This window comes from Phlebotomus papatasi, chromosome 2 (assembly GCF_024763615.1).
Source record: "Phlebotomus papatasi isolate M1 chromosome 2, Ppap_2.1, whole genome shotgun sequence".
In the NCBI taxonomy this organism is placed as follows: Eukaryota; Metazoa; Arthropoda; class Insecta; order Diptera; family Psychodidae; genus Phlebotomus; species Phlebotomus papatasi.
The window spans coordinates 10,801,651-10,825,401 of NC_077223.1; the positions used below are offsets into that span (position 1 = coordinate 10,801,651).

Below are 23,751 nucleotides of genomic sequence, written 5' to 3' on the forward strand. Positions count from 1 at the left end.
CGTTATTTTTGGGGTTTCTGGAGTGGATTTAGGGAAATTCTAAGGATAACTTACATAGAACACATGCACGGCATTGTTGCATCACTTTTCACTGCAATTACACGTCTCAAGAAAATATCACTGGCATTTTTCTCCGGGAATAACAACAAAAGCTGCACTACCCAACTGACCAATAAGAACCAATAGCTCTTTTGGTACCAGAATGTTTACAGCGTTGGTAACAGTAACGATTCGAAAAAATCACAAAACATACAGTGCCCGCTCTCTAATCCGGATCGGCGTAATCCGGACGAGTTATCGACGGTTACATTTAAAATAATTTTGAGGTCATGTATGCATGTGTGATCAGCAATGAAAATGAATTATCCTGTGATGTTTTTGTTTAATAAATGAAGTATAATAGCATAGAATTCTCTAATTATGTCTTTTTAAACTTTTTTAAAACGTTTATTCTAATTCTAGAAAAAAAACTTGTATTATATTTTCGAGACGTTGAACAAATTCAAAAAATCCATTCGGATTACGAAGCGGACATCTGTCATATTGTCTCCCAATCATCCGGATTACAAAGCGGGCACTGTACTTCAGAATGTTAAAAGATTGATTAAAAATTAAATAATATAAGACCTTGAATTGTTGTTAAGTGGTACTGTAGAGAAAAATAAGGTGAAAATTCACTTTATGCCTTGTTTTTCTTTTTAGAATTCTTGTTGGAATTTCACATAATATTTTCTTTAAAAAAAAAAGCGCAAACTATATATGAGAATTTGAAAATTTTACAGGAAAATATATTGACATGAGTCCTAAAATCCTTGCCAAATTGTTAGGAAAAAGGAAATGCAATGGAAATTGGCTTTTTGCTACGAAAATCTGTAAAAAATCACCTGGACATTTTTTCTGAATTTTCAGAAAATTTATATAAAAATAACATGAAAATGAGAAAATATTTATTGAAATGGAAATTTATGAGTCCTAGAACAGCTGTAGAAGTCTTACGGAATGAAAAACTATTGAAAAAATGATTTTTTTGTTGAGAATATCTGCACTGGCTTTTATGCCAGTTTGGTATTTCACGTGATTTTTTGGCTCGGGTTTTAACTCTATCTGGACCACAACATATCCAGCAAACGAATTTCAGTACAACTCACTTTATTGTAAGTCTTAGTGGTCAAATATGATACTTCTGTAGACAAAGAATTTTTTCCGCCTCTTGGAAATTGGAAAACTCATGGGTACTCTCGTCTCCAAAAGAACGAAAAGGAGACAAACTTCAATTTTCCAAAAGCAAATACAGTAGAGTCTCTCAAATTTGAATCTCTCAAATTCGAACGCAGTTTGAATTCAAAATGTCAATTGTGAGGTAATGCTAAAAAGTTCGTATTCTATTTATGTGTTTCTTCTGAATGTTTACATACATTATTATTGTATAAAATGAAAAGGAAGTATGTTACCACTAAAACTTGCGAGAAAGTACGAGAATTTTATTTAAAGTACAATTTAATCTCACACAAACTTCGTTAGTTTTGAAAAAATCGTTCGAATCTGCGAGGTGAGATATGTCAAAAAATACCCCCCGAGTGTTCGAATTTAGGAGACTCTACTGTAATATCAATTTTGTGAATTATTTTTGCGTGTCAAATGACTCCTTTACAATGTTAATCAATAAAACAAGAAGAATTATTGACCAGTATCTTGTAGGATGTCCAGGAAGTGGTCACGAAGACACCAAATTCCTACTTGCCAACAGATACCTCAAAATATTTCACACAATAACACTTTAAAACACATTTCTTTCAACACGATGTTATTGTAGACACATTAAGCTTTCTCAAAAGCATAAAAGACACTTCCTGGACAATAAGAATTCACCAAAATCTGGAAGAATAGAAAAAACTTCCATGAAAGCAATCTCCCGCGCTGCCAAATGTCAAAATTATCAGCCATATTGGCAAAAAAGTAGTTCCCGCTTGTAATTTTGTTACAAGGTTGGTGTCAAAAAGCAAATGACGGGCATTGTCGGGAAACACGTTACATTTGACGTCTAGATTTTTGGGGACGAACGTACCCAAAAAGTTTGAACAAGTTTTTTAAAAAATTTAAGAAAAAAATATTTTTCAAATTATGCAATTTGTATTGTTAGTTATCATCGTTATCATACTTATTGGCCCGGAGAGGTTTCTCCTTATTCTGGTCTAGAAATATTAAAAAAGTCACAATATCTGTAAGTAAGCAGAGAATCGAAAATTCACGATTTTTGACCAAAAATATCTAAGCTCAGGAGTTAATTGGGATCCTGCAAAAAATATCCTAGATTTGGACATCCTTATAGTTTGTAATAACCCACAAGAATAGGATTTTTATCGATTCTAGATTACCTAAAAAAATTATTGTTTCCATGGGTACCCAGAGTCCCAAAGGAGACGAAAGAGTTAAAGTGTTAAGTCAGTGTATATGTTTTTTTTTTACTGCGAGTGTTTTTGAACAGACTTCTGCTCGCTTGGTAAGCTCAAGAAATTTTGTGTTTATGCACAGAGAGGCGACAATCATAACCAGTGGTTCCCAACTCCACCAATTACTTACCAATAATTTTTTTACTTCTTTTGAAAAATGGTTTTTTTTTTTGTGATGAAAATGAATTTCAAAAACTAAACGGTTTTCTTATCATGGAGCTGTCAGCTCGTCTCCAATTAAAAAGAACGATTTTGAAAAATTATTGTTAACAAAGAAGACACACTGGTGTTAACAGAATGGTAACAACTCTGGTAATTTAGCTATTAGTTCCAGGTTTTAATAGTGTCCACCATAAACGCTGTACTGTAACATTTTGGAACAAAAAGTCTAATCCCGGCGGGACCAAAATACACAGTTTACATGTCATACAATGTATTTACGACTTATTCGTGTAGGAAAGATACACAGTTACACATGTATAATGTATTTGATGAGTACTTGTCGTCCAAAAATACATGTACGGTAATATACATAGTATAAACTACGTATTTCCGCACTAAGAGTACAAAGTTGTACGAAAACTCTGTATGAACTATGTATTTGTATCTGAAAAGTAGCTCTCAATACACGCATACACACACACGTATATATAAGAGTACCAACGACAATAAATGGCGGAGAGACAAAATTGTTACCTGCACCTGCCGTTTTTATTTGCAAATTCTGACGAAATGATAGAAGTCACAGAGAATTTGATATATTTTATTTAATCAGAGATAACTATTGAAGATATTAAATAATCACAAATTATCGCATGAGAAAAAAATTCTTAAAAACACTCACTGAATGGAATAAAAACACGCACATTTTAGGTTTGCAACCCGTTTATTGTTGTCACTTTACTATTTTCTATAGATAACACAGCGTCGCACAATTATTATATTATTATAATCACTGAAATCACGGAAATCACTAAAAATCTTTACAGATATTTTGTAAACAGTTTATTCCATTTCCTGTTGTCAAATCAGCTGCAACACGCCTGCCAACAGCATTTTCTGTCATACAGGGCATTAATATATTTATGATGTATGTAGTACTACGTATTTACTCTGTAAGGGATAATACTTCACACGGACACACTCACACAAAAGCACACTTCGGGTCTCATTTGGTGCAAATAGTACTGAGTAAAATTATATGGACGTACATGATGATACTGAGTATTCGTCCAACGTATATACACAATTTATACGTAGTTTGGTCCCGCCGGGATGTTTATCTTAGCAAACCATCAACCGCAGAGTTGTTAACAAGAGTTGTGTGGCAGTTGTTTGCATTTACCACCTGGTCAGCCGGGTATAGCTTTCGAAGCTTTCTACTACGGAAAAATCACGGCAGAGTACTCTGGCTGAAACTGAGAAGAAAAAATGATGAAAAGCGCGGTAAAATCAAATAATTTTTTTCCGCAAGAGGCGCAGCAGTCTACGACAGGGAAAGTGTCAGTTTGCAGTGAAAAAAATCTAGTCAGAGGAAAATGCAATTTTCCCAGTGAAAACCCTCGGGAAGAGGTGCTAAAATACCCCAAATCCACAGATAAACCATGGAGAAGCACCACAGGCATAAAAGTGCGGTGAGTTTCGTTGAGGATTGGGGATAAAATTGGGTAGAAAGTTTGTCGTCTGGGGCAATGGCGACTATGGTGGAAAAAAAAATCAATAAATGGGGAGGATTGGACTGATTTCCTGTTTTTGTCCACTGTTGCAGGGGGTGAAGAATGAATGTGTCCAGGTTGTGGTGCGATGTCGTCCGCTCAGCAACAAGGAAGAATCTGGCAACTACCAGAAAGTGGTGGAAGTCTTTCCAACACGGGGAGTTGTTGAGATTCAGAATCCTTCGGAAGTGTCCAAGGAGAACCGGAAGATGTTCACGTATGATGCTGTCTACGGGCCAAATGCCACTCAGCAGAACATCTACGATGAGACAGTGAGGCCATTGGTGTCTTCTGTGCTGGAGGGATTCAATTGCTGTGTCTTTGCGTACGGGCAAACAGGAACGGGGAAGACGTACACGATGGAGGGCGTTAGGGGCGATCCGGAAGACAAGGGTATCATTCCGAGGGCTTTTGAACAGATCTGGGCTCACATTAATCGTGCCCAGAATATGAATTTCCTCGTGGCAGCTTCGTATCTTGAGATTTACATGGAGGAACTCAGAGATCTCCTGAAGCCCTCCAATCGTGGGGGTCTGGAGCTGAGGGAGAGGGAGAATGTTGGGGTGTATGTACCCAATTTGCATTCAGTGCTGTGCAAGAATGTAGATGACATGGTCAGTGTGATGAATCAGGGCAACAAAAATAGAACTGTCGGCTATACCAACATGAATGAGCACAGTTCTCGCTCCCATGCCATCTTCCTCATCAAGATCGAGATGTGTGAACTGGATAGCAATACCGTGAAAGTGGGAAAACTCAACCTAATCGATCTGGCAGGAAGTGAGAGGCAATCGAAAACTGGAGCAACAGCTGAACGTCTCAAGGAAGCCAGCAAAATCAATCGTGCTCTCTCATCTCTGGGCAATGTCATCTCGGCCCTGGCTGAGAGCTCTCCTCACATTCCCTATCGCGATTCAAAACTCACGCGATTGCTTCAGGATTCCCTGGGAGGCAATTCCAAGACCATCATGATTGCCAATATCGGTCCCAGCGAGTACAATTACAATGAAACACTGACCACTCTCAGGTATGCCAGCCGCGCCAAGACCATCCAGAACAAGCCAGTGAAGAATGAGGATCCGCAGGATGCCAAGCTCAAGGAGTATCAGGAGGAGATTGAGAGGCTGAGGCAGTTGATTGAAGAGAGGCAGAAACGCGAGAGAAGCCTCTCCAGGAAGCGCAAACAGAAGAAGCCCAAAAGCTTCCATGAATACAACAAAGAGGACGAGGATGAAGATGAGGAGGAATACGTGAGTGGAGAGGAAAATAGCAAGGACAACGATCTGCTCCAGATGGCCGACAAAGAATCCAAGGAGAAAATTCTGGTGAGTTTTTTTCAAATGACTTTTAAAAATTTCCCTGCACTGAGAAAAAAAAGAGGGTGCGATTAACTTTTTTTCCTAGTTACTTTTTAAAACTTTTTAAGTGTAAAAATATGTCAACATTTTTAATGTTAATTTTACACTTTTTTAAGTGTGAAATTAAGATGAAAAAGGGTAAGGGAGACTGGGGCAAAAAGTCACAAAACGAATATTTTATTTTTTTACAAGCTACTCGAGTGCATCAAAAATTTCTAATTAGCTCAGTTTTATAGGAAATTTACCGCTCTAGGGTGGAATCACCAGTTCTCGCCAGTGCCCCACTTCTCGCCACTTACATTGAAATCGCTAGTTTTCGCAATTTCTGAAATAAATGAGTCGCAATTTTTTTGTATTGTTTCTGCTTCTACGCATAGAATCGAAAAATAATACTTATTCGTTTTCGATTCACGATTTTGATCACTTTTTAGAGCAATATTTTAAGCAAGTGCATCGAATCCAACATCTCTTACCAAATGTACTAAGTGTCGTCAAATTTTCATCAGGCCAAAAATACCTATTTGGGTAAATAATTTGTCTATTGAATATTTAATTGCACTTGTGGAATACATAAAATTTGTATTTAGTCAATTAATATTTCATTTTATATTATTTTTATGAAAAAATGAGCCATGGCGGAAAGTGGTAATATTCTAAAATTGATTCACCATCTGTCGCCATACCTTTTCAATAGGCGACGCTAACTTCACTTCATAGATTCTCAGTTGTCAAATCTACTTTGTTTACTTTCTGCAAGAGTCTAATAAATTTGATTTCTCAAATAAAAGTGAAGAAAAATCATTTAATGTGAGTAATAATAAGGTGATCATGAGAAAAAAGAAATGCTGAATGTATTCTTTGCATATTATTGCTCAAAATAATCGAGTTTGAACTTTTCCAAGTGGGTGGCGAGAAGTGGTTACAGAACTGGCGATAAGTGGTAAAGAGTGGCGACGAAGTGGTTATTTTTGCATTGTTAATAAAAATCAGTCTTTTAGGTACTCCCGCATTAAATTGTAGAACAATTGTTGTGACGAATCTAGAGCCAATTTATCTAAGTAACTTTGTGTCAAATTTGAGTTGTCTGATAATAAGGGATCAAAAGTTATGATACATGTAATTTCACTTTTTCCTAAAAGTGGCGATAAGTGGTTACTTCACCCTAGTTAATTTTGCTCCAAATAAAGTGAAAATTCATTCATATTCACAAATTTCAATTTGTTAATTTCTCATAAAAATTAAAAGTGTACCTTTTCACCATCGATTTTTTTTATCGATTGACCTTGTTTTCCAATGAAAAACACAATAAATTGACTGTTGTTTATTCGTTTCGTTTAACATTTATGTCATATTTCTGGCTAATTTAAGTTAAATTAAGTGCTAATCTTTATTGTTAACGGTACGTTAAGTTTTTAAATGAAATAATTACCTATTTCGTGAACAAAAAGGGTTTTCCTGAAGTTTCTGCAAATGCTTCAATAGGAAACCCCGAAAATATGATTTTTTTTTGGAGACGTTTTCTTATTGTTTTAGATGGGAAAGGAGAAAAGGCCAGGAATAAGAACAAAATCCTGCATTCAAGACCAACTCAACAAGGTTTAGGAAGCCTTTCGTCGCGATTTCACTTACACTGTTTGTCTCCAATTGGAAACTTTCCCTTGTCTCCATTTGGATTAATTTGTTTCCAATAGAAGCATTTTGCACTTGTGTGTTTTTCTTGTATTTAAGAAGTTTTCAAATTATATCTAAAGAATTTTCACTAAAAAGTAACATTCTAGAAGAGTCAAGGAGCAAATTTATGTAGTTCTCTTCAGAAAAAAAATATGAACTTAATGTGTTGAATCTTCTGTCAAAATTAAAGCGTCTGGAAATGGTTTTGAATTAGGACATTTACCCTAAGGTAAGCGCAAAAGGTGAAAACAACGAAGAAGTACTCTCCTCTTTTTCTTTTCTCTTTGAACATCTGAAACAGGGAGAAAATCTCAAAATTCCAAAATAGACATCATTCCGAATTACACCATCTTACCGTAATTTAATTAAATTTGGGATAAAAATTATTTAGCAGTTAAACACCGATTGGAACCGGTTCAGCTTCATCGAACATTCCAAGACCTTTCCAATGAACCAAAACTTGTCGCAATCGGGCGATAAATAACCTTTACGGAGCCTTTTATGCCCAGCACACAATAACTTTTGTTTATAAACATATTTTCAAAATTTCCCATGAGATAGACAGAGATGACCATATATAAATCTCACTTACTCTCATTGAAATGTCAAAAACATGTTACAAAATAAATGTTATTGTGCGTTGAGTTATTAACCTTTTAACCCATTCAGTCAATGTACCAGAAATACTTGAGATAGAAAGTTCATATTTTGGGATTAGTTTCCTACAGATTAGTAGATGAATTTTTTGAAAAGACAAATTTTTTATCTCATATGGGGGCGCGGGGAGCCTCTGTCAAACACACGTCTTAACGGTCACTGAATTTAAATTCTGTGCATTAATTCATTACAAACTCTATTGCTTTAGATAGAGTAACTATCCAAGAACACCAATTGGCAACTAGAATTCAAATCAGGAAAGAGGAAAGAGACCAATTTTAACAAATTCGACGGGATGTCGAATTTTCCGTCCGCCATTTTGAGCAAAAATTTTGCATGTCTCACCGCGAAGCGAGAAAAGAACAACAAAATGTATTTTCATCTCTGTCGGACTATTTTTGTCAAGTAACTGAATAACTAACGTTACTAAAAATCCATTCCCGACAGCAATTCGGATAAAAATTGCCCAGAAAGAAATCATCAAAAATCACTCAATTTGCGTATGATGTATAATACAATGGTAAGGAATGGGTTAAAACAAAAAAAACAAAACACTTTCAGAATTTTAGTTCTCAAGATTTTGGTCGAACAGTTCCTCCAAATTTATTAAGAATTAACAAATATGGGTTCTATTCTGCAAATAAAGATAAAGTTTCAAAACAAAGATTTTAAAAATTTCAAGATTTGGCATTCTGCGATCTTGGATAAAAAGTCGAAGAAACACATGGAGCCCAAAGAGAAGTAGATTTTGATTCTCCAATAGTGTCTTGAATAAAAGGTAAATGGAACTAAAAGAATAGGTGTTATGAGTGTCAAACAACAATCTTCTCTCTCTATTTCTATATACGTCTCTTTTCTTTCATTTCACTTCTTTTTATATGAAATGTGTAAGTGAGAGTGCAGAAGAGAATGCTCTTCAGTAGGTTAGACACAGATACCAATATAATTATAAGAGATTTCAATGCACTTTATTTTCAATAAATTATTGTGAATAAACGAATTATGATAGAAAATTCAAACTAAAAAGACATGAAAGAATATTAAATTTACTCACTTTTAGGCATAGTAATTGGCATGTTAAATCTTCTATCTAAGTGGAAGAATTATTAGAAGATGGAAAAAACACAGAAAAATGCACAATTTTGAGTGCACTTTTTCAAAAAATCTTTAAAAAGTACACTTTATTTTCATCCTAGGTTCTTGATATGTTTACAAGAGTTATAGAGGATGAAATTACGCGTCATTTTAGCTTTATGTGACTACCACCGGATAAATAGGACCGGAGATATAAATTTTTGAATTTTAGAAAACAGCAAAAAACTAAAAATGCATATTTAAAAAATCCAGACGTGACCCGGATAAACGGATTTCAGATTTGAGATCGCTAAATAACCCTCTAACAAGTTTTGGCACTCTCGTCAGAAACACCCACAAAAACCTAAATTTTCTCGCACAGTGTAATCATAGAATTAAAATTGATGCACAGTAACATAAATGAAGTCCTTGACTTCCGATTAGACTAAAAATTTAAATTTTCCAGTAATCTTTAAGGGTAATAATTGAAATAATTCCTTAAGAAAAAAGTCAAGGATATCAAGAAACTTGCCATTATTTACTGGAAAATTGCGAATTTTTATTTAATAAATTTCTTTTACGCTTCGTATTTTTATTATTTTTTCAGTCTTTAATGGTCAATTTTTACAAATTTCCAACTGATTCGTATTATTTATGAAATAATTAAATCAATGATGTTAAACCATTCGCTAAATATTATTGCAAAAATAAATAAATTGGATAAATATTTCCACCGGTCGACTTAAGGAACGCAAGGGTGGTCGAGTCGAGAGGCGGTCGACTCAAGTATACTTTACCTTACCTAAAATTTAACGGTCTTTGTGTTAATACATCCTAAAACAAATAAATATTTAAAGCAAAATGAATTCATTGACTATTCGAAGATTACATTCATAATTTTAATTTATTTATTTCCATTGCCGAAATTACACTCAAAGGGGCCGAAATTAGAAGCTGGCCGAAATTTGGCACACTTCCCCTACTTAGATTTCGAGATAAAATACAAAACGTAATTTTTAACCACTTTAGAACACAGTAGACTCTCTCAAATTCGGGCATATGGGACCGAAATGTCAGCCGAATTAGACAGAAATTCGGGCGACAAACTTTTTGAAATCCAACGATTTTTTATTCAAATGCATCTGCATACAGATATTGAGTTTACGTTTACACACTCATATATAACGTAAATTGCATGAAAATCCCTCAATAATGCAAAATCACATCAAAACTAAGACAAACCATGCCAAATTTGAGCATATTTGATTCATTTGATAATCATAATCAAACTTGAAAAATGACAACAAACTTTTTTCAAATGTAACCGCTGCCCGAATTAAAAAGGGCATTGAATAAATGAGCAATAAAAAGTTAAAATTGATCAGTAACAAAAAAAAATTTGAAACAGTGATATTTTCGTCCAAATTTTGGCAAAGGGAAAATAAAGGACTTTACACTTTATATGGAACTATTTTAAATGTTAAGTATGTAAATTAGGTCCATTTTTGTAAAGATTTAAGGTTTTTACTGATCATAATTAGATATTTTACTGCTCATTTTTAATTTTTTACTGCCCATTTAGAACTTTTTACTGATCGTTTGTTTTTTGCCATTAAAAAGTAGCCCGATCTTAAAAGAGCCGAATTTGCGAGAGTCTACTGCAGATTAGAATTGGAGGTTATATTGAACATAACCTACAAAAAAGTATTCCACTTTTACATAAAAAAGTCTTTAATGTTTCTAAAATGTTTGTTTTTTTTTTACAAGTAAATTAGGTAAGGGCTCTTTAGGGTAATAGGAAGATATTGAGATTGCCACTGCATTAATTAGAAGATTGCAAAAACCACCTTTTAGAATTTTCTTCTCTTTTATTGAGGTTATGTTCAGCATAACCTCACATTTTGTTGATGATTTTTTTCTAATCTACCGAATTAGGGAATCAGGAACAATATGTTTCTTTTTTGCAGCGGGAACGAGAAGTAACCATGCAGCTGGCCAGCAAATTGCAGGAATTGGAAAGTCAATTGGTGCGTGGTGGTCGAAATATATTGGATACTTACACTGAGCGCCAGATGGAGCTCGAACGGAAGCTGTCAGAGATAGCTGAGCGGAAGAAGCGCGAAGTGGAGATGCAGCAGCAACTGGAGTTGCAGGAGGAGACAACTCTGGAGATCCGGGAAACGGTTACGTCGCTGCAGCAGGAAGTTGACGTGAAGACGCGCAAACTGAAAAAGTGCTATGCCAAATGGGTGGCTCTCAAGCAGGAACTCGTGGATACGCGTGAGGAACACAATCGTGACAGGCGAGAGCTCGAGATGACCCAGAATGAGTTGATTAAGGAGCTGAAGAGGCTGCTGCTGATTATTGATAATTTCGTGCCGGCGGAAGTGAAATCGAGGCTAACGACTCAGGCGAGGTACGATGAGGAGCAGGAAGAATGGAATTTATGCCCGGTGATTGGGATGGATGGGCAACAGCTGAGACGTCCTGTAGCGCAGGCGACTAGAAGGCGTCCAGTTTCGGAATTTGCACTGCAGCAAATCCGTCGAGGTGGAGGAGGAGGAAGTGGAGATAGTTTGAGGTATCGAGGAGAGAATATTTTGTCCCATGAACTGGATATGCCCCTAAGGACGACCTTTGAGTATCGGAATCCCAAGGTTTCGGCTTCTCTGCAGGCTGTCCTGGCCGAAGCTATGCAGACTGAGGGGGATCTGGACATCTCCACTGACCAGAGCAACTACACCAGTCAAGTGAAGTCGCGTCTGGATAAGATTATCAATCGCAATGTGAACAATCCTGAGCCCGTGGCCTCTCAGCCATCAGCAGCATCCCGTGCGAGATCCTCAAGACCAGAAACAGCCGCCGGGACGCGCTCTCTCAGCGCCAAGAGGTCCACGTCGGCCTATCCCAAAGCCAGAGGACTGATTCCTAAGTAGACACAACACCCCAAAAAAGCTAACATGAGCCTACTCTAATCGTGCAATTTTAACCCCGCCCCCTTTCTCATCACACATCCTTTCCTTCGTCGCAAGGTAAGTCAACTCACTTTTCATTTCTTTCCCCCCTTTTCCCACATTTCTTTTGGTGCATTTTGCAATCTCAAAGGTGATTTTTTGAGGCTACATTTACTAGTACTTAATTTTTTTTTGCCTCTAAAGACTTTATTTATTGTTCATTATTCACATCTATTTAATCTTCTTAATATATATATATTTTCTCATTGAAAAAATAATGAGAAATTGTGTGAAAGTTTACCAATAAAAGCTTCTAAGATAATGAGGATTGTTTTTTTTATAATTCCATCCTAGAATCTTCGAAATGTCTTTCACGTCAAATCAGAAGAAAACTGTTCAAAAACAGAAAGGGGTCAATCATTTTTCATTAAGAAGGACCTCTATTCTGATCTTAGCTAAGTATTTCAAAGTTCCTTGGCTGCGAAACCATTTGCAGATTTCTCGGCTTTTGTGAAACATTTCTTAGGCAATTACACTCGAGCCTAATCACAAGTAGATTTTGATTCCTGAAATAGTGTCTTGGATAAAAGGTAAATGGAACTATTTGCACAAAAAGTCGTTGTAGTTCGAAGAATTCAAGTTCAATTTCGAATTTTCATACTAAATTTTCGAACAAGGTGGGGAAAATTTATCAAATATCACACTAAAAAGCTGGCAAAAGACTTTACTCAGTGATTATGGAGTGATTAAATACTGGGGCGAGAACAATAAACGTCGTTGTTCAGTTTTTTTCCTCACAACAATGTGAATACCGTTATATTTTGAGAATTGAGCACTTCGAAATTCGAGTAGGATGTACCTCAGCCACCTTGCGGAATTATCAAGAAGTAAGAAAGTCTCTTTTGAGCCTAATCACAAGTAGACTTTGATTCTCCAATAGTGTCTTGGATGAAAGGTAAATGGAACTCTATTTGCACAAAAAGTCGTTGATTTTCGAAGAATTCAAATTCAATTTCGAATTTTCATACTAAATTTTCGAACAAGGTGGGGAAAATTTATCAAATATCACACTAAAAAGCTGGCAAAAGAGTTACTCAGTGATTATCGAGTGATTAAATAATGGGACAAGCACAGTAAGATTCATTGTTCTGTTTTTTTCCTCACAACAATGTGAAGACTGTCACATTTTGACACTTGAGCACTTCGAAATTCGAACAGGATGTACCTCTTGCGGAGTAAGAAAGTCCATCCAAATAGATGCAAGATCTACTTCTGACGGAAAGATTTTGGATCTTCAAATAGATTTTCGAGATCTACTTCTGTACGAAAGTCTAATTCTTTTACAGAAGTAGATCTTGAAAAATTCGAAAATCTATTTGAAGATCCAAAAAAGAGACTTTCTTACTTCTTGATAATTCCGCAAGGTGGCTGAGATACATCCTGTTCGAATTTCGAAGTGCTCAAGTGTCAAAATGTGTCGGTCTTCACATATTGAGCCCGATCACAAGTAGATTTTGATTCTCCAATAGTGTCTTGGATGAAAGGTAAATGGAACTCTATTTGCACAAAAACTCGTTGAAGTTCGAAGAATTCAAATTTAATTTCGAATTTTCATACTAAATTTTCGAACAATGTGGGAAAAATTTATCAAATATCACACTAAAAAGCTCGCAAAAGAGTTACTCAGTGATTATGGAGTGATCAAGTAATGGGACAAGAACAGCAAGCGTCGTTGTTCTGTTTTATTCCTCACACAATATGAAAACCGTCACATTTTGACACTTGAGCACTTCGAAATTCGAACAGGATGTATCTCAGCCACCTTGCGGAATTATCAAGTAGTAAGAAAGTCTCTTTTTTGGATCTTTCAAATAGATTTTCGAATTTTTCAAGATCTACTTCTGTACGGAAAGATTGTGAGGAAAAAAACAGAACAACGACGTTTACTGTTCTTGCCCCAGTATTTAATCACTCCATATTCACTGAGTAACTCTTTTGCTAGCTTTTTAGTGTGATATTTGATAAATTTTCCCCAACTTGTTCGAAAATTTAGTATGAAAATTCGAAATTGAATTTGAATTCTTCGAACTTCAACGACTTTTTGTGCAAATAGAGTTCCATTTACCTTTCATCCAAGACACTATTGGAGAATCAAAATCTACTTGTGATCGGGCTCATTAACTCCTGAGCTTAGATATTTTTGGTCAAAAATCGTGAATTTTCGATTTTCTGCTTCCTTGCAGATATTGTGACTTTTTTCATATTTCTAGACCCGAATAAGGAAAAACCTCTCGGGACCAATAAGTATGATAACAAACAATTACAGATTACATAAAGTCGAAAAACAATTTTTTCTTACATTTTCAAAAAACTTGTTCAAACTTCTTGGGTACTCTCGTCCACAAAAATCTAGAGGTCAAATGTATGGTTGTCCCGCCAATGCCCGCCATTTGCTTTTTGACACCAAACCTTGTAAGAAAATTCCAAGCGGGAGCGAAATTTTTGCCAATATGGCCGATAATTTTGACATTTGGCAGCACGGGACATTGTTTTCAGGGAAGTTTTTCCTATTTTTCCAGATTTTGGTGAATTCTTATTGGCCAGGAAGTGTTTTTTTGGCTCTTGAGAAAGATTAATGTGTCTGCAATAACATCGTGTTGAGAGAAATGTGTTTTAAAGTGTTATGTGTGAAATATTTTGAGGAATCTGTTGGAAAGCAGGAGCTGTGTGTCCTTTTTAGCACTTCCTGGACATCCCACAAGATACTGGTCAATAATTCTTCTTGTTTTAGTTATCAACATTGTAAAGAAGTCATTTGACATGCAAAAATAATTCACAAAATTGATATTCTTTCCGTACAGAAGTAGATCTTGAAAAATTCGAAAATCTATTTGAAGATCCAAAAAAGAGACTTTCTTACTTCTTGATAATTCCGAAAGGTGGCTGAGGTAACATCCTGTTCGACTTTCGAAGTGCTCAAGTGTCAAAATGTGTCGATCTTCACATTGTTGTGAGGAAAAAACAGAACAAAGACGCTTACTGTTCTTGTCCCATTATTTAATCACTCCATAATCACTGAGTAACTCTTTTGCCAGCTTTTTCGTGTGATATTTAATAAATTTTCCCCACCTTGTTCGAAAATTTAGTATGAAAATTCGAAATTGAATTTGAATTCTTCGAACTTCAACGACTTTTTGTGCAAATAGAGTTCCATTTACCTTTCATCCAAGACACTATTGGAGAATCAAAAGCTACTTGTGATCGGGCTCATTATTGGCTTTGGGAAAATTGAAATTTGTATCCTTTGCGTTCTTTTGGGGACGAGAGTTCCCATCAGTTTTCCAATTTCCCAGAGGAGGAAAAAATTCTTTCTCTACAAAAGTATCATATTTGACCACTAAGACTTACAATAAAGTGAGTTTTACTGAAATTCGTTCGCTGGATATGTTGTGGTCCGGAAAGAGTTAATAAAAGAAATTAAAGTTTTATTCTGAAAAATAAGCAGTGTTTTCAAATTTCCCGCGTCACAAAATAGTATACATTCAGGCATATTTCAAACATGATTTCATAACCCAGCGAGCACCAAATGTTAAGCGATTTCAATTCAGCTAAAAAAATATATATTTTCAGCTGAGTTCTGCTAACCTTGAAGTGACACTAGCGATCGCAGCGGCAATTAGTCGAAGTTATTCTTTTTCCCCAATCGAGTGAGAGACTTTAATGAATTTGGTTTTTGTCTTTGAGGTTGCCGGGATTGAGTAGAAGCTAAAATGTAAACCCTTTCCATTTCATGATTCTTACAATTTCATGATTCTTACAATAACCACATTTGACATTAAAAAATAAAGCAAAAAAAGTTTAAATTCGCAAAATTTTAAAAAAATAATATTTATAATATATTTTGAATAATATGTATTCTTCAACATTTTCCGACGAATTTAATTTTTGTATTGTTTACCAATTTGTATTTCGTATTGCCAGCATTATTATTTTTTAATTTTATCAAAAAAAAGTTATGAATCCATTTACAAAATATATATGAGGACCTCAGAATGAAAAATGAACATCAAAAGTGCTAGAAAGAGAATTGGAGGTGAATTTTGTCAGCGAGAAAATTGAACATTTTTGTGTGTGTTAGTGAGTCTGTACATTCCCTTCTCTACCGCTGAGCTGGACGATTAGTTCCCTCTCTAAGGCGATCCAGCACGATCAAAGGGGTGGAAAAAACACTCCGTGGGGAAATACTTGTGCTTTGCACCCTTCGCACTATGAAAGAGTGAAAAGGATGGGGACAGATGTCTTTTTGCATTCATTCTAAAAATAGATCGAAATCAATTCTTTGAATTTCACTTTCTGCTTGCGGTCAATATATTTAATATTTTGCATTTTCTCGCTTTTTACAATTTTTCCAAATTAAAGGTGATCGTAGTTTTTATGCCACATTTTAAAAAATCGTTGAAAATTGTAATAATTGTATATTAATGCGAATTTCACCAATTTTTAGGTAAAATGATGTACTACAAAGTATTTTTTTTTTAAATATTTCTAAAATATTTATTACTTTAAATATTTAAAGTATTTCTAAATATTTTTTCTTTCTTCTTTTATTTTATAAAAAACACCTAAAAGAAACAAATTAATAAAAATAATAATTAAAAGAGAAATAATAAAAATATATTTTCTTTTTTTCACGAACGCATAGAAATATTAAGAAATTCTCAGTTTGCATATTCTTATCAAAAATATTTCCCTCATGAACTTTGCCAAAAATTATTTTTCTATATCTTGAGTGAAAATGTTTTTTTATGTTGGTAAATTTATTTTCCCAACAAAAAACGTATTTTGATATTTTGAGTTGTTTTTATGGGAGTCCTAATACTAAAAAAAATATTAAAAAGATTTTCCAGATTTTCTTGAGGATTTTGCGTTAAATTTCCTCAAGAAAATGTCAATTTTTATAAAATTTTCTGTTTTCCGCCACTTTAGCCAGAGTCATAACCAAAAATCTTCATGAAAAAATCACATTTTTATTCATAATTTCGATTTGTTTTGTAAAATATCTTAATAATGCTAATAGATTTTACAACGGAGAACCATTTAAAACAATTTAAAATCAACATTTTCATTCGCTTAAATGTAGTTTTCGTATACTTTTGAGATAATTATAAAGCCCTAAAACCCATACTTCAATGCCTCATAACGCGTGTCATTTTAAAATGTTAAAAATATTTTGGATTGATCTAAAGACTCGCAAATATTCATCAAGACAATTATTTGAAATGGGGTGTAAGACCCTATCACTTTCAGCATAAATCCTATAACAATATAGGTAATAAAAATTGTGATTATAATATCCCCCAAGTTGATAAATAATTTCAGGGGAAATTCCAAGTTCATTTTGAGAGAAAAAGAAAAAAGTGAAAGAGAAAACCTGCTAAATGGTTTCCAGCGCCATCTACCGATAGTGTATAGTTCTGCCATTATCCGCTGCGAGCGCTAAACAGTGCCATTTTCATGTATTTGCTTAGCACTTTTTGTTCGAGAGCTGTTGATTGGCCAGCAGACCGATTCATCAAAAAAAATACTGAAAATACAGTAGAGTCTCTCAAATCTGAACCTCTCAAATTCGAACGACGTTTGGATTCAAAATGCCAATTGTGAGGTTATGTATAATAAAAATCGTATGCTGAATGAATGAAAATCATATTTATGTGCTTATTCCTGAATGTTTACATACATTATGATTTTATAAAATGAAAAGAAAGTATGTTACCACCGCTAAGACTTGTGTGAAAGTACGGGAATTTGATTCAAAGTATAATTTAATCTCACATAAATTTCGTTAGTTTTGAAAAAATCGTTCGAATTTGGGAGGTGAGAAATGTCAAAAATACCCCCCGAGCGTTCGAATTTAGGAGACTCTACTGTAAGCTATTTTTCTGCTAACTGTGCTCGCTGGGAAATTGACTCCCAATGGTAGGCAAACTTGAATAATTGTAAGTGCATAATTCCGTCAGGATCATAATCCCAAAATGCATAATGTCGGGACTGAGTGTATCACGGATTTCTCCATGAGTAACCCTCTGGAAGAACAGATAGATAACAAATTAACATTCAATCGTTCACAACCGCTCGATAAATTTATAAGATTTTTGAAATATAATAATAAATTTTATTACATAAAATATTATGGAAAAATTTATTTAAAAAATTACAAATAATATAAATATATTTTGGAAAAAGCGGATAATAAAAAAAACTCCGCTCCTCAACGTAGCAATTTTATTAGAAAATCCATGGACTTATGGCTTTACGACTTTTTGGATACTCTGGGAAATTTTCCTTGTACCATTCATGAGTCCAATGAGCAACTAGGCATTGGTTACTGACCACCCACAAACAGATCAAGAGCCATAAGGTATTTCCGGGAAGCATTGGGATTAGTGATAGGTAGATCAAACACTCGAACATCATGTGAGGCGATGATACAACTTCGAAAAATCCTCCTCTAGGAATGGAATGTTTCTCTGTTACAACATTTCCTTTAGAATCTCTTCTCAATCGCGCTAGAATAACATTTGATCGGAATTGATGCCACCAGGCAAAGGCGAATACCGCTGTAGAGATGATTATCCGCCAGGTGAACTGTTCCCTGCCCACAAGGGCATTTCCGGCCGTTGTCACGAAGCCTTGAGCATTACTCAGAGTGGCTAAAGGAACTCCAAAGTAGTGAAGAAAGCCCATGGGATACGTTACAAGTTTAATGCGGCCAGAGCGGGAGAAGACCTGCAGGAAGTGCGTTTCCCAGAAGCGTCGAAAGCACTGGACAAAAATGCAGCTTGTAGCCAAAAGTATCTCAAGTGGAGTATCTGTGGATCAAAGGAAGAATTCTCGTGATAATTTAAATTATCCTGTTGCGTCTATTTTTTTCTCGCAGAGATTTAATGAACTTAATGATGTATAGAAATGATGAGTATTTGATATATTGCTATGTCTTGAACATTTTTATCACAATGAAAGATTTTTCACCTAGTAGGTAATTTACAATTCCGGAAATTCTTTATTATTATTGTTATTGTCAGTTTAAAATGACGAATTTTTTTTTGTATAGAGGACATAAAATAAATAGGTAGTATGAATTTTTTTAGACACTTTCATCGCTGAAATTTATTAAGACACTTGGATGTTTTTCTTATTATCTCTATCAAGTACGCGGAATAATTACACTTTTAATTTTTTATTAACTCGTTTCAAAAGAACTCTGAAAATCAAAAAAAAAGTTACGATTTATTTTTTTCTCTATGTAATTCGTCTGTTGGAACATCTGTGAACCTTTTTTAGCGTTATGCATGAATTCGCATATTAAAATGCTATATCCTAAAAAAAAATATATCACAATGAAAGACTTTTCACTGAGCAGATAAGGTAAAGTACCCTCACTCGACGGTTCCTCGATTCGACCGCGTGCGGTGGGTCAATTTTTGAATGTTTGATGGTCAATTTAGTCAATTTCTATTAATTTCTCAGTGGTGCGTATTATACATGCACTGAGAAAAAAAAGAGGGTGCGATTGACTTTTTTTCCTCATAACTTTAACACTTTTTAGGTGTAAAAATATATCAACATTTTTTCATGTTAATTTTACGTCTTTTTAAGGGTAAAATTAACATGAAAAGGGTAACTTTAACCCCTAATACACCTAAAAAGGGTGTTGGCGCCATAATGAGATGGGCGCCAAATGTATCATCCCCACCAGTGCGCATCGGAGTGGTTTCGTTAAGTCATTTTGTCCCGTTTCCCGGGTCTCTTAAAATAAGATTTTTTCACTCTCAAATAAAAAGTCAACCACATTTTGCACCAAATAAAATTTATCTGCTGAACTTTTGTGAATTTTCATTTAAATTAATAAAATAAATAGTCAACAATTAGTCTGATTCATTTGTGAAGTGGTTAGTGATAAGAGGGAAGTTGGAAGTGAGTTGGTAACTCCAAGAAAGGACAATTTTCCCCGTGCAAAGACTCTCCTACGCAGTCAGAATACTGCAAGTTGTTGATCGCTGCAAATTCATACTCCCGGATTTCCCCCAAAGCAGCAAACTCAAGACACAAGGATAACCGCTTGATCCTCCGGCCAGGATAGAAGTCATTTAGGATAATAAATTGTGTCTATTTGTTGTTACAGGTGATTATTTCCTGATACTTTCACCTGCAGGCTGATCACTAATGCAAATTTGTGTCACATTTTCAATTTAAGGTGATTATTTCCTGATACTTCCACCTGCAGGCTGATCACTAATGCAAATTTGTGTCACATTTTCAATTTAAGGTCAGTAAAGGCTCCATTGACCAAACAAAGGGTAATATTTACACCGATTTCAGATCAATACTGCACGGTAAAATTAACATTTCCAGAATGTTATTTTAAATTTTTCGGATTTTCAGTGTGGAATAATTGTCCTATTAATGTTTGTTAGATCATATGCAAAATATTATAGCAAATATAAATAAATTGAATGAATAAATCTACCGGTCGAACGAGGGCACTTTACCTTAATTCAATTAGAATTTTAAATTATTTTCATCTTATTTCGCATTTTTACCCCTCTTCCCATACGTCCATCGCCGTCTTAGCGTTGGTTCCAGACTCCAGGACTAAAAGATGGAAATGTCCCTTCGCAAGCTGCATGTTATTTGTTACAATATTATTGTTACATTTTGCTTTAGAAATAGACCAGAAAGAATTAAGAGAGGAAGACAGAACACTTCCGTCTGAGCCAAAAGCTGTTTTTAAAACTGGGTGAAAAGAAATCGAGCGACACGTTTTCAAGCAATCCCAATTGGCTTAGGTCCCAAGTCGCTATCTCTAACCGTTTGACGTCTAGAGCTGGCGACAGCCAGACGGACGGACGGACAAACAGCGTAACGACATTTCTCAGAAATCTCTGAAACACGAAGATTTGTTGAGAAAAGTGACCTCCGGTAAGTGAAAGGGGAAAATTTCGGGGGTGAAAAAATCATAGGATTATTACACTGTGCAACGATGATTTTGTCCCTGAGTTCTCATGCTATTTTTTCTATTGCTAGGGTCAAATGATTTACGAAAATACTTATCATTTTGATTTCATTTGGATTTTGCGCCTGGAATCTAGGCAAAACCGTTTTTGCCGTTTTTTGATACTTGGGCTCCTATATCTCCGATTCTGCTGTACCGATTTATTTCTCACCCTGGAATAATTTGGTCTCCTTTACATGCCCGATAAATCCTCTGAACAAATGAAGTTCGTACAACTGACACCAGGGGCGCTGTAGTCTCAAATATATCAGAAAACATGGAAAAATCGAACTTTTTAGCAACTTTGATCAAAAATATCTCGAAAACCAGGACTGTCCCTCACAATCTGTTTTATGGGTTTGATAGAGAATTTATTCAGCTACATTTTCGTCCATGTATAACTTTTCTCTCAGATTATTTTTTAACCTCGAAATTCAGGTTCAAACGAAAAATGAGCATTCAGCCAACTTAATAAATCCTTCACAATTTCGAGTGTTATTGTTTTCTTTCCTCGCAATTAGGCAGTACAAGCTTTTATTATATTATTTAATACTTAAATATCGATATTATGGTGATTTTTATATGACATTTTAAATTTTTAAATATTATTTTATTACTTGGAAACTTGTATAAAACTTTAACATATGTGATATACATAAAGTAACAATTACAAGTTCAAAAACTAGTTTTAGATTTATTTCGACGAAAATCACGTAATTATGAGGTTAAAATTGTAGGATTGTAGATAAATGTATGAAAATTTTTTAAAGAATTATAAAAAGAAATGAATTTAGAAAAAGGATTTTTTGCAAAGTTTTCCATATGTAACTGGTATGTAAAAGGTAAAATAGATACTTATTGATTCTAAAATGTAAATTTAACAAGAAATATTCTTTGAAATATTTAAAATTTTGCAATATGCAGTTAATATGCCTTTTTTGTAATAGTCTTTTGAGATTGAAATAACACTGAAATCTTACTGAAGATATTGTTTGAGTTATTACCTTGTATTATATCTAAACACATTTTATAATGCAATAAGTATTAATAAAGTCCTACAATTGTAAGAAAAGTAAAAAGAATACACAACTTTATAGTATTTTTTGTCACATGATCAAAAGTTAACACTTATAGTTTGATTATATTTTTCCACACTAATATAGTGTGAAACCTTGTGTATTTCAGGCAAAGATTTTTTAAACAAAAGTTGTGTAAAAATTGTTGGATTTCCATTTAAGACTTATGCTTCAGTCGAGATGCTTTTCATTGGGCAATGGTCATATAGAACATCAAATATTTATATGCGTAATAAGTATATCGTGAAGATCCGAGCATCAGATATAATCATTTCTCATTAGGGGGATACCGAGTACAGGAAAAAACATTAGAAATGTCTAAAAAGGCAAAAAATCAAAATCTTCGAAAAGAAATAAAAATTCAACATATACAGAATTCAACAATTTTTAAGTTTACACAGAAAAATTCAACAATTTTTAAATTCAACAATTCCCAATTCAACAACTTTAAATTAAACAATTTTAAATTAAACACTTTTTCCAAATTTAACACAATAATAGTGGTGTGAAAGATTACACACTATAATAATGTTAATTTTTTTTGTGTTCTCAAGTGCTTCTGCATTATCGATTATTCTTTGTGTTGGTTCCTGTCTCGAATGTTTTTTCCAGTCCTCTCTGTGTTGTGTTCTAAAACCACTAAACAATCGTGACAGGAATCAACACAAAAGAATACCAAAGTACACCATTAGAGAGACAGCGTATCGATAATTTTTAAGAGCTAAACGTACTGATTGCCTGAAATTAGCAGAATTTTCAAAAAGTATAAATCCTTTAGCACACCAAAATCGTGTAAACTTCATGAAATCAAAATTTCGATACTTTTCTGACTCAAATTTAAATTTAATTTGCCGTGATGCTCAAAAGAAGAAGAAGAGTGTGAAAAAATTAGGATAGACATACGCAATGCATTTGAGAAAGAAAAGGATTTTTGATCTTAAACTTTATCAGCTTTTAATAGCTCCGGCACATGTTTTAGATCAAGAAAATTTCATAAAGTCAAAATTTACATCCTTTTCTTAATAATTTTGCACACATCTAGCTCTTTCGCACTCTTCTTCTTCTTCGGAACATCACACCAAATTAAATTTAGTGCAGTCTAATTTTCTATCCGAGGGAGTAAGATAGATCATGTAAATGTTTTAAGAAAATAAGAGACACGAATTTTGATTTCACGAAATTTTCCCGACCTAAAGGCTGTGCCGGAGGCAAAAAGGTAAAATTTTGATTGAAGTTTACGATTTCGATCAACCTTTTAATAAAATTATAAAATCGATTGATTGCATATACTTATACTGCTTTTCCTCTGAATTCGAGCAATTAAAGCACAAGAAACTTACTTTTTGCCGAACGACTTTTGCCGCAGAAGAAGTCAATAAAGTCAATCACAGACTCTGGAACAGGTTTTCCGATTACACAAGTGCGTAGGACGATGTAAAGGATCACTGTTGACCACAAACTAGCAAAGATGTAGAAGTGCCTGAAGAAAGATTTGGATGCTTCCAGATGACCAAACAGGCGCTTGGACTTTCCTTTCCGATAGGCGATTTTTCCATATCCGTAGAATTGAGCGATAGAGTTAGGTAATTTATCCTTAACAATACCAAAGGTAAAGGCACCAAAAAACCCAAGATACATAATTTCTAGATAACTCAGGGAGAATACCATCTTGAATGATTGAAATTTTCACAATAAATTTGACTCAGTTGATCGACTACGACTTAGCGAGGTGCTATTGACACTG

The 23,751-nt window shown here is 34.5% G+C and overlaps 3 protein-coding genes across 3 annotated transcripts in view; 1 reads left to right on the forward strand and 2 right to left on the reverse strand.

The window, feature by feature from the left end:
• LOC129803743 (GDP-Man:Man(3)GlcNAc(2)-PP-Dol alpha-1,2-mannosyltransferase) overlaps positions 1-169 on the reverse strand; it is a 34,596-nt gene extending 34,427 nt beyond the window's left edge. The window contains exon 1 of the mRNA XM_055850512.1: positions 55-169. Coding sequence (XP_055706487.1) covers positions 55-74 — 20 coding nt within the window. The 5' untranslated portion in view covers positions 75-169. The remainder of the gene's footprint in view (positions 1-54) is intronic.
• Positions 170-3,926: 3,757 nt separating this feature from the next.
• LOC129803761 (kinesin-like protein Klp68D) lies at positions 3,927-12,201 on the forward strand. The gene is made up of 3 exons (XM_055850543.1): positions 3,927-4,084; positions 4,219-5,490; positions 10,893-12,201. The coding sequence occupies exons 1-3, from the start codon at positions 4,055-4,057 to the stop codon at positions 11,859-11,861; spliced, it is 2,271 nt and encodes a 756-aa protein (XP_055706518.1). The 5' UTR covers positions 3,927-4,054; the 3' UTR covers positions 11,862-12,201.
• A 5,963-nt stretch (positions 12,202-18,164) lies between these two features.
• On the reverse strand, positions 18,165-23,675 carry LOC129805067 (polyprenol reductase-like). The gene is made up of 2 exons (XM_055852887.1): positions 23,348-23,675; positions 18,165-18,748 (listed from the first exon to the last, which is right to left on the reverse strand). The coding sequence occupies exons 1-2, from the start codon at positions 23,673-23,675 to the stop codon at positions 18,165-18,167; spliced, it is 912 nt and encodes a 303-aa protein (XP_055708862.1).
• Between the last annotated feature and the right edge of the window lie 76 nt (positions 23,676-23,751).

Excerpts from the sequence above, each read along its gene's own strand:
- LOC129803761 (XM_055850543.1), top strand. The coding sequence starts at position 4,055 with ATGGAGAAGCACCACAGGCATAAAAGTGCG. Across the intron at positions 4,085-4,218 it reads ACCACAGGCATAAAAGTGCG|GGGGTGAAGAATGAATGTGT; the intron begins GTGAGTTTCGTT and ends CCACTGTTGCAG. Across the intron at positions 5,491-10,892 it reads AATCCAAGGAGAAAATTCTG|CGGGAACGAGAAGTAACCAT; the intron begins GTGAGTTTTTTT and ends TCTTTTTTGCAG.
- LOC129805067 (XM_055852887.1), bottom strand. The coding sequence starts at position 23,675 with ATGGTATTCTCCCTGAGTTATCTAGAAATTATGTATCTTGGGTTTTTT. Across the intron at positions 18,749-23,347 it reads CAAAAGTCGTTCGGCAAAAA|ATACTCCACTTGAGATACTT; the intron begins GTAAGTTTCTTG and ends TTTGATCCACAG.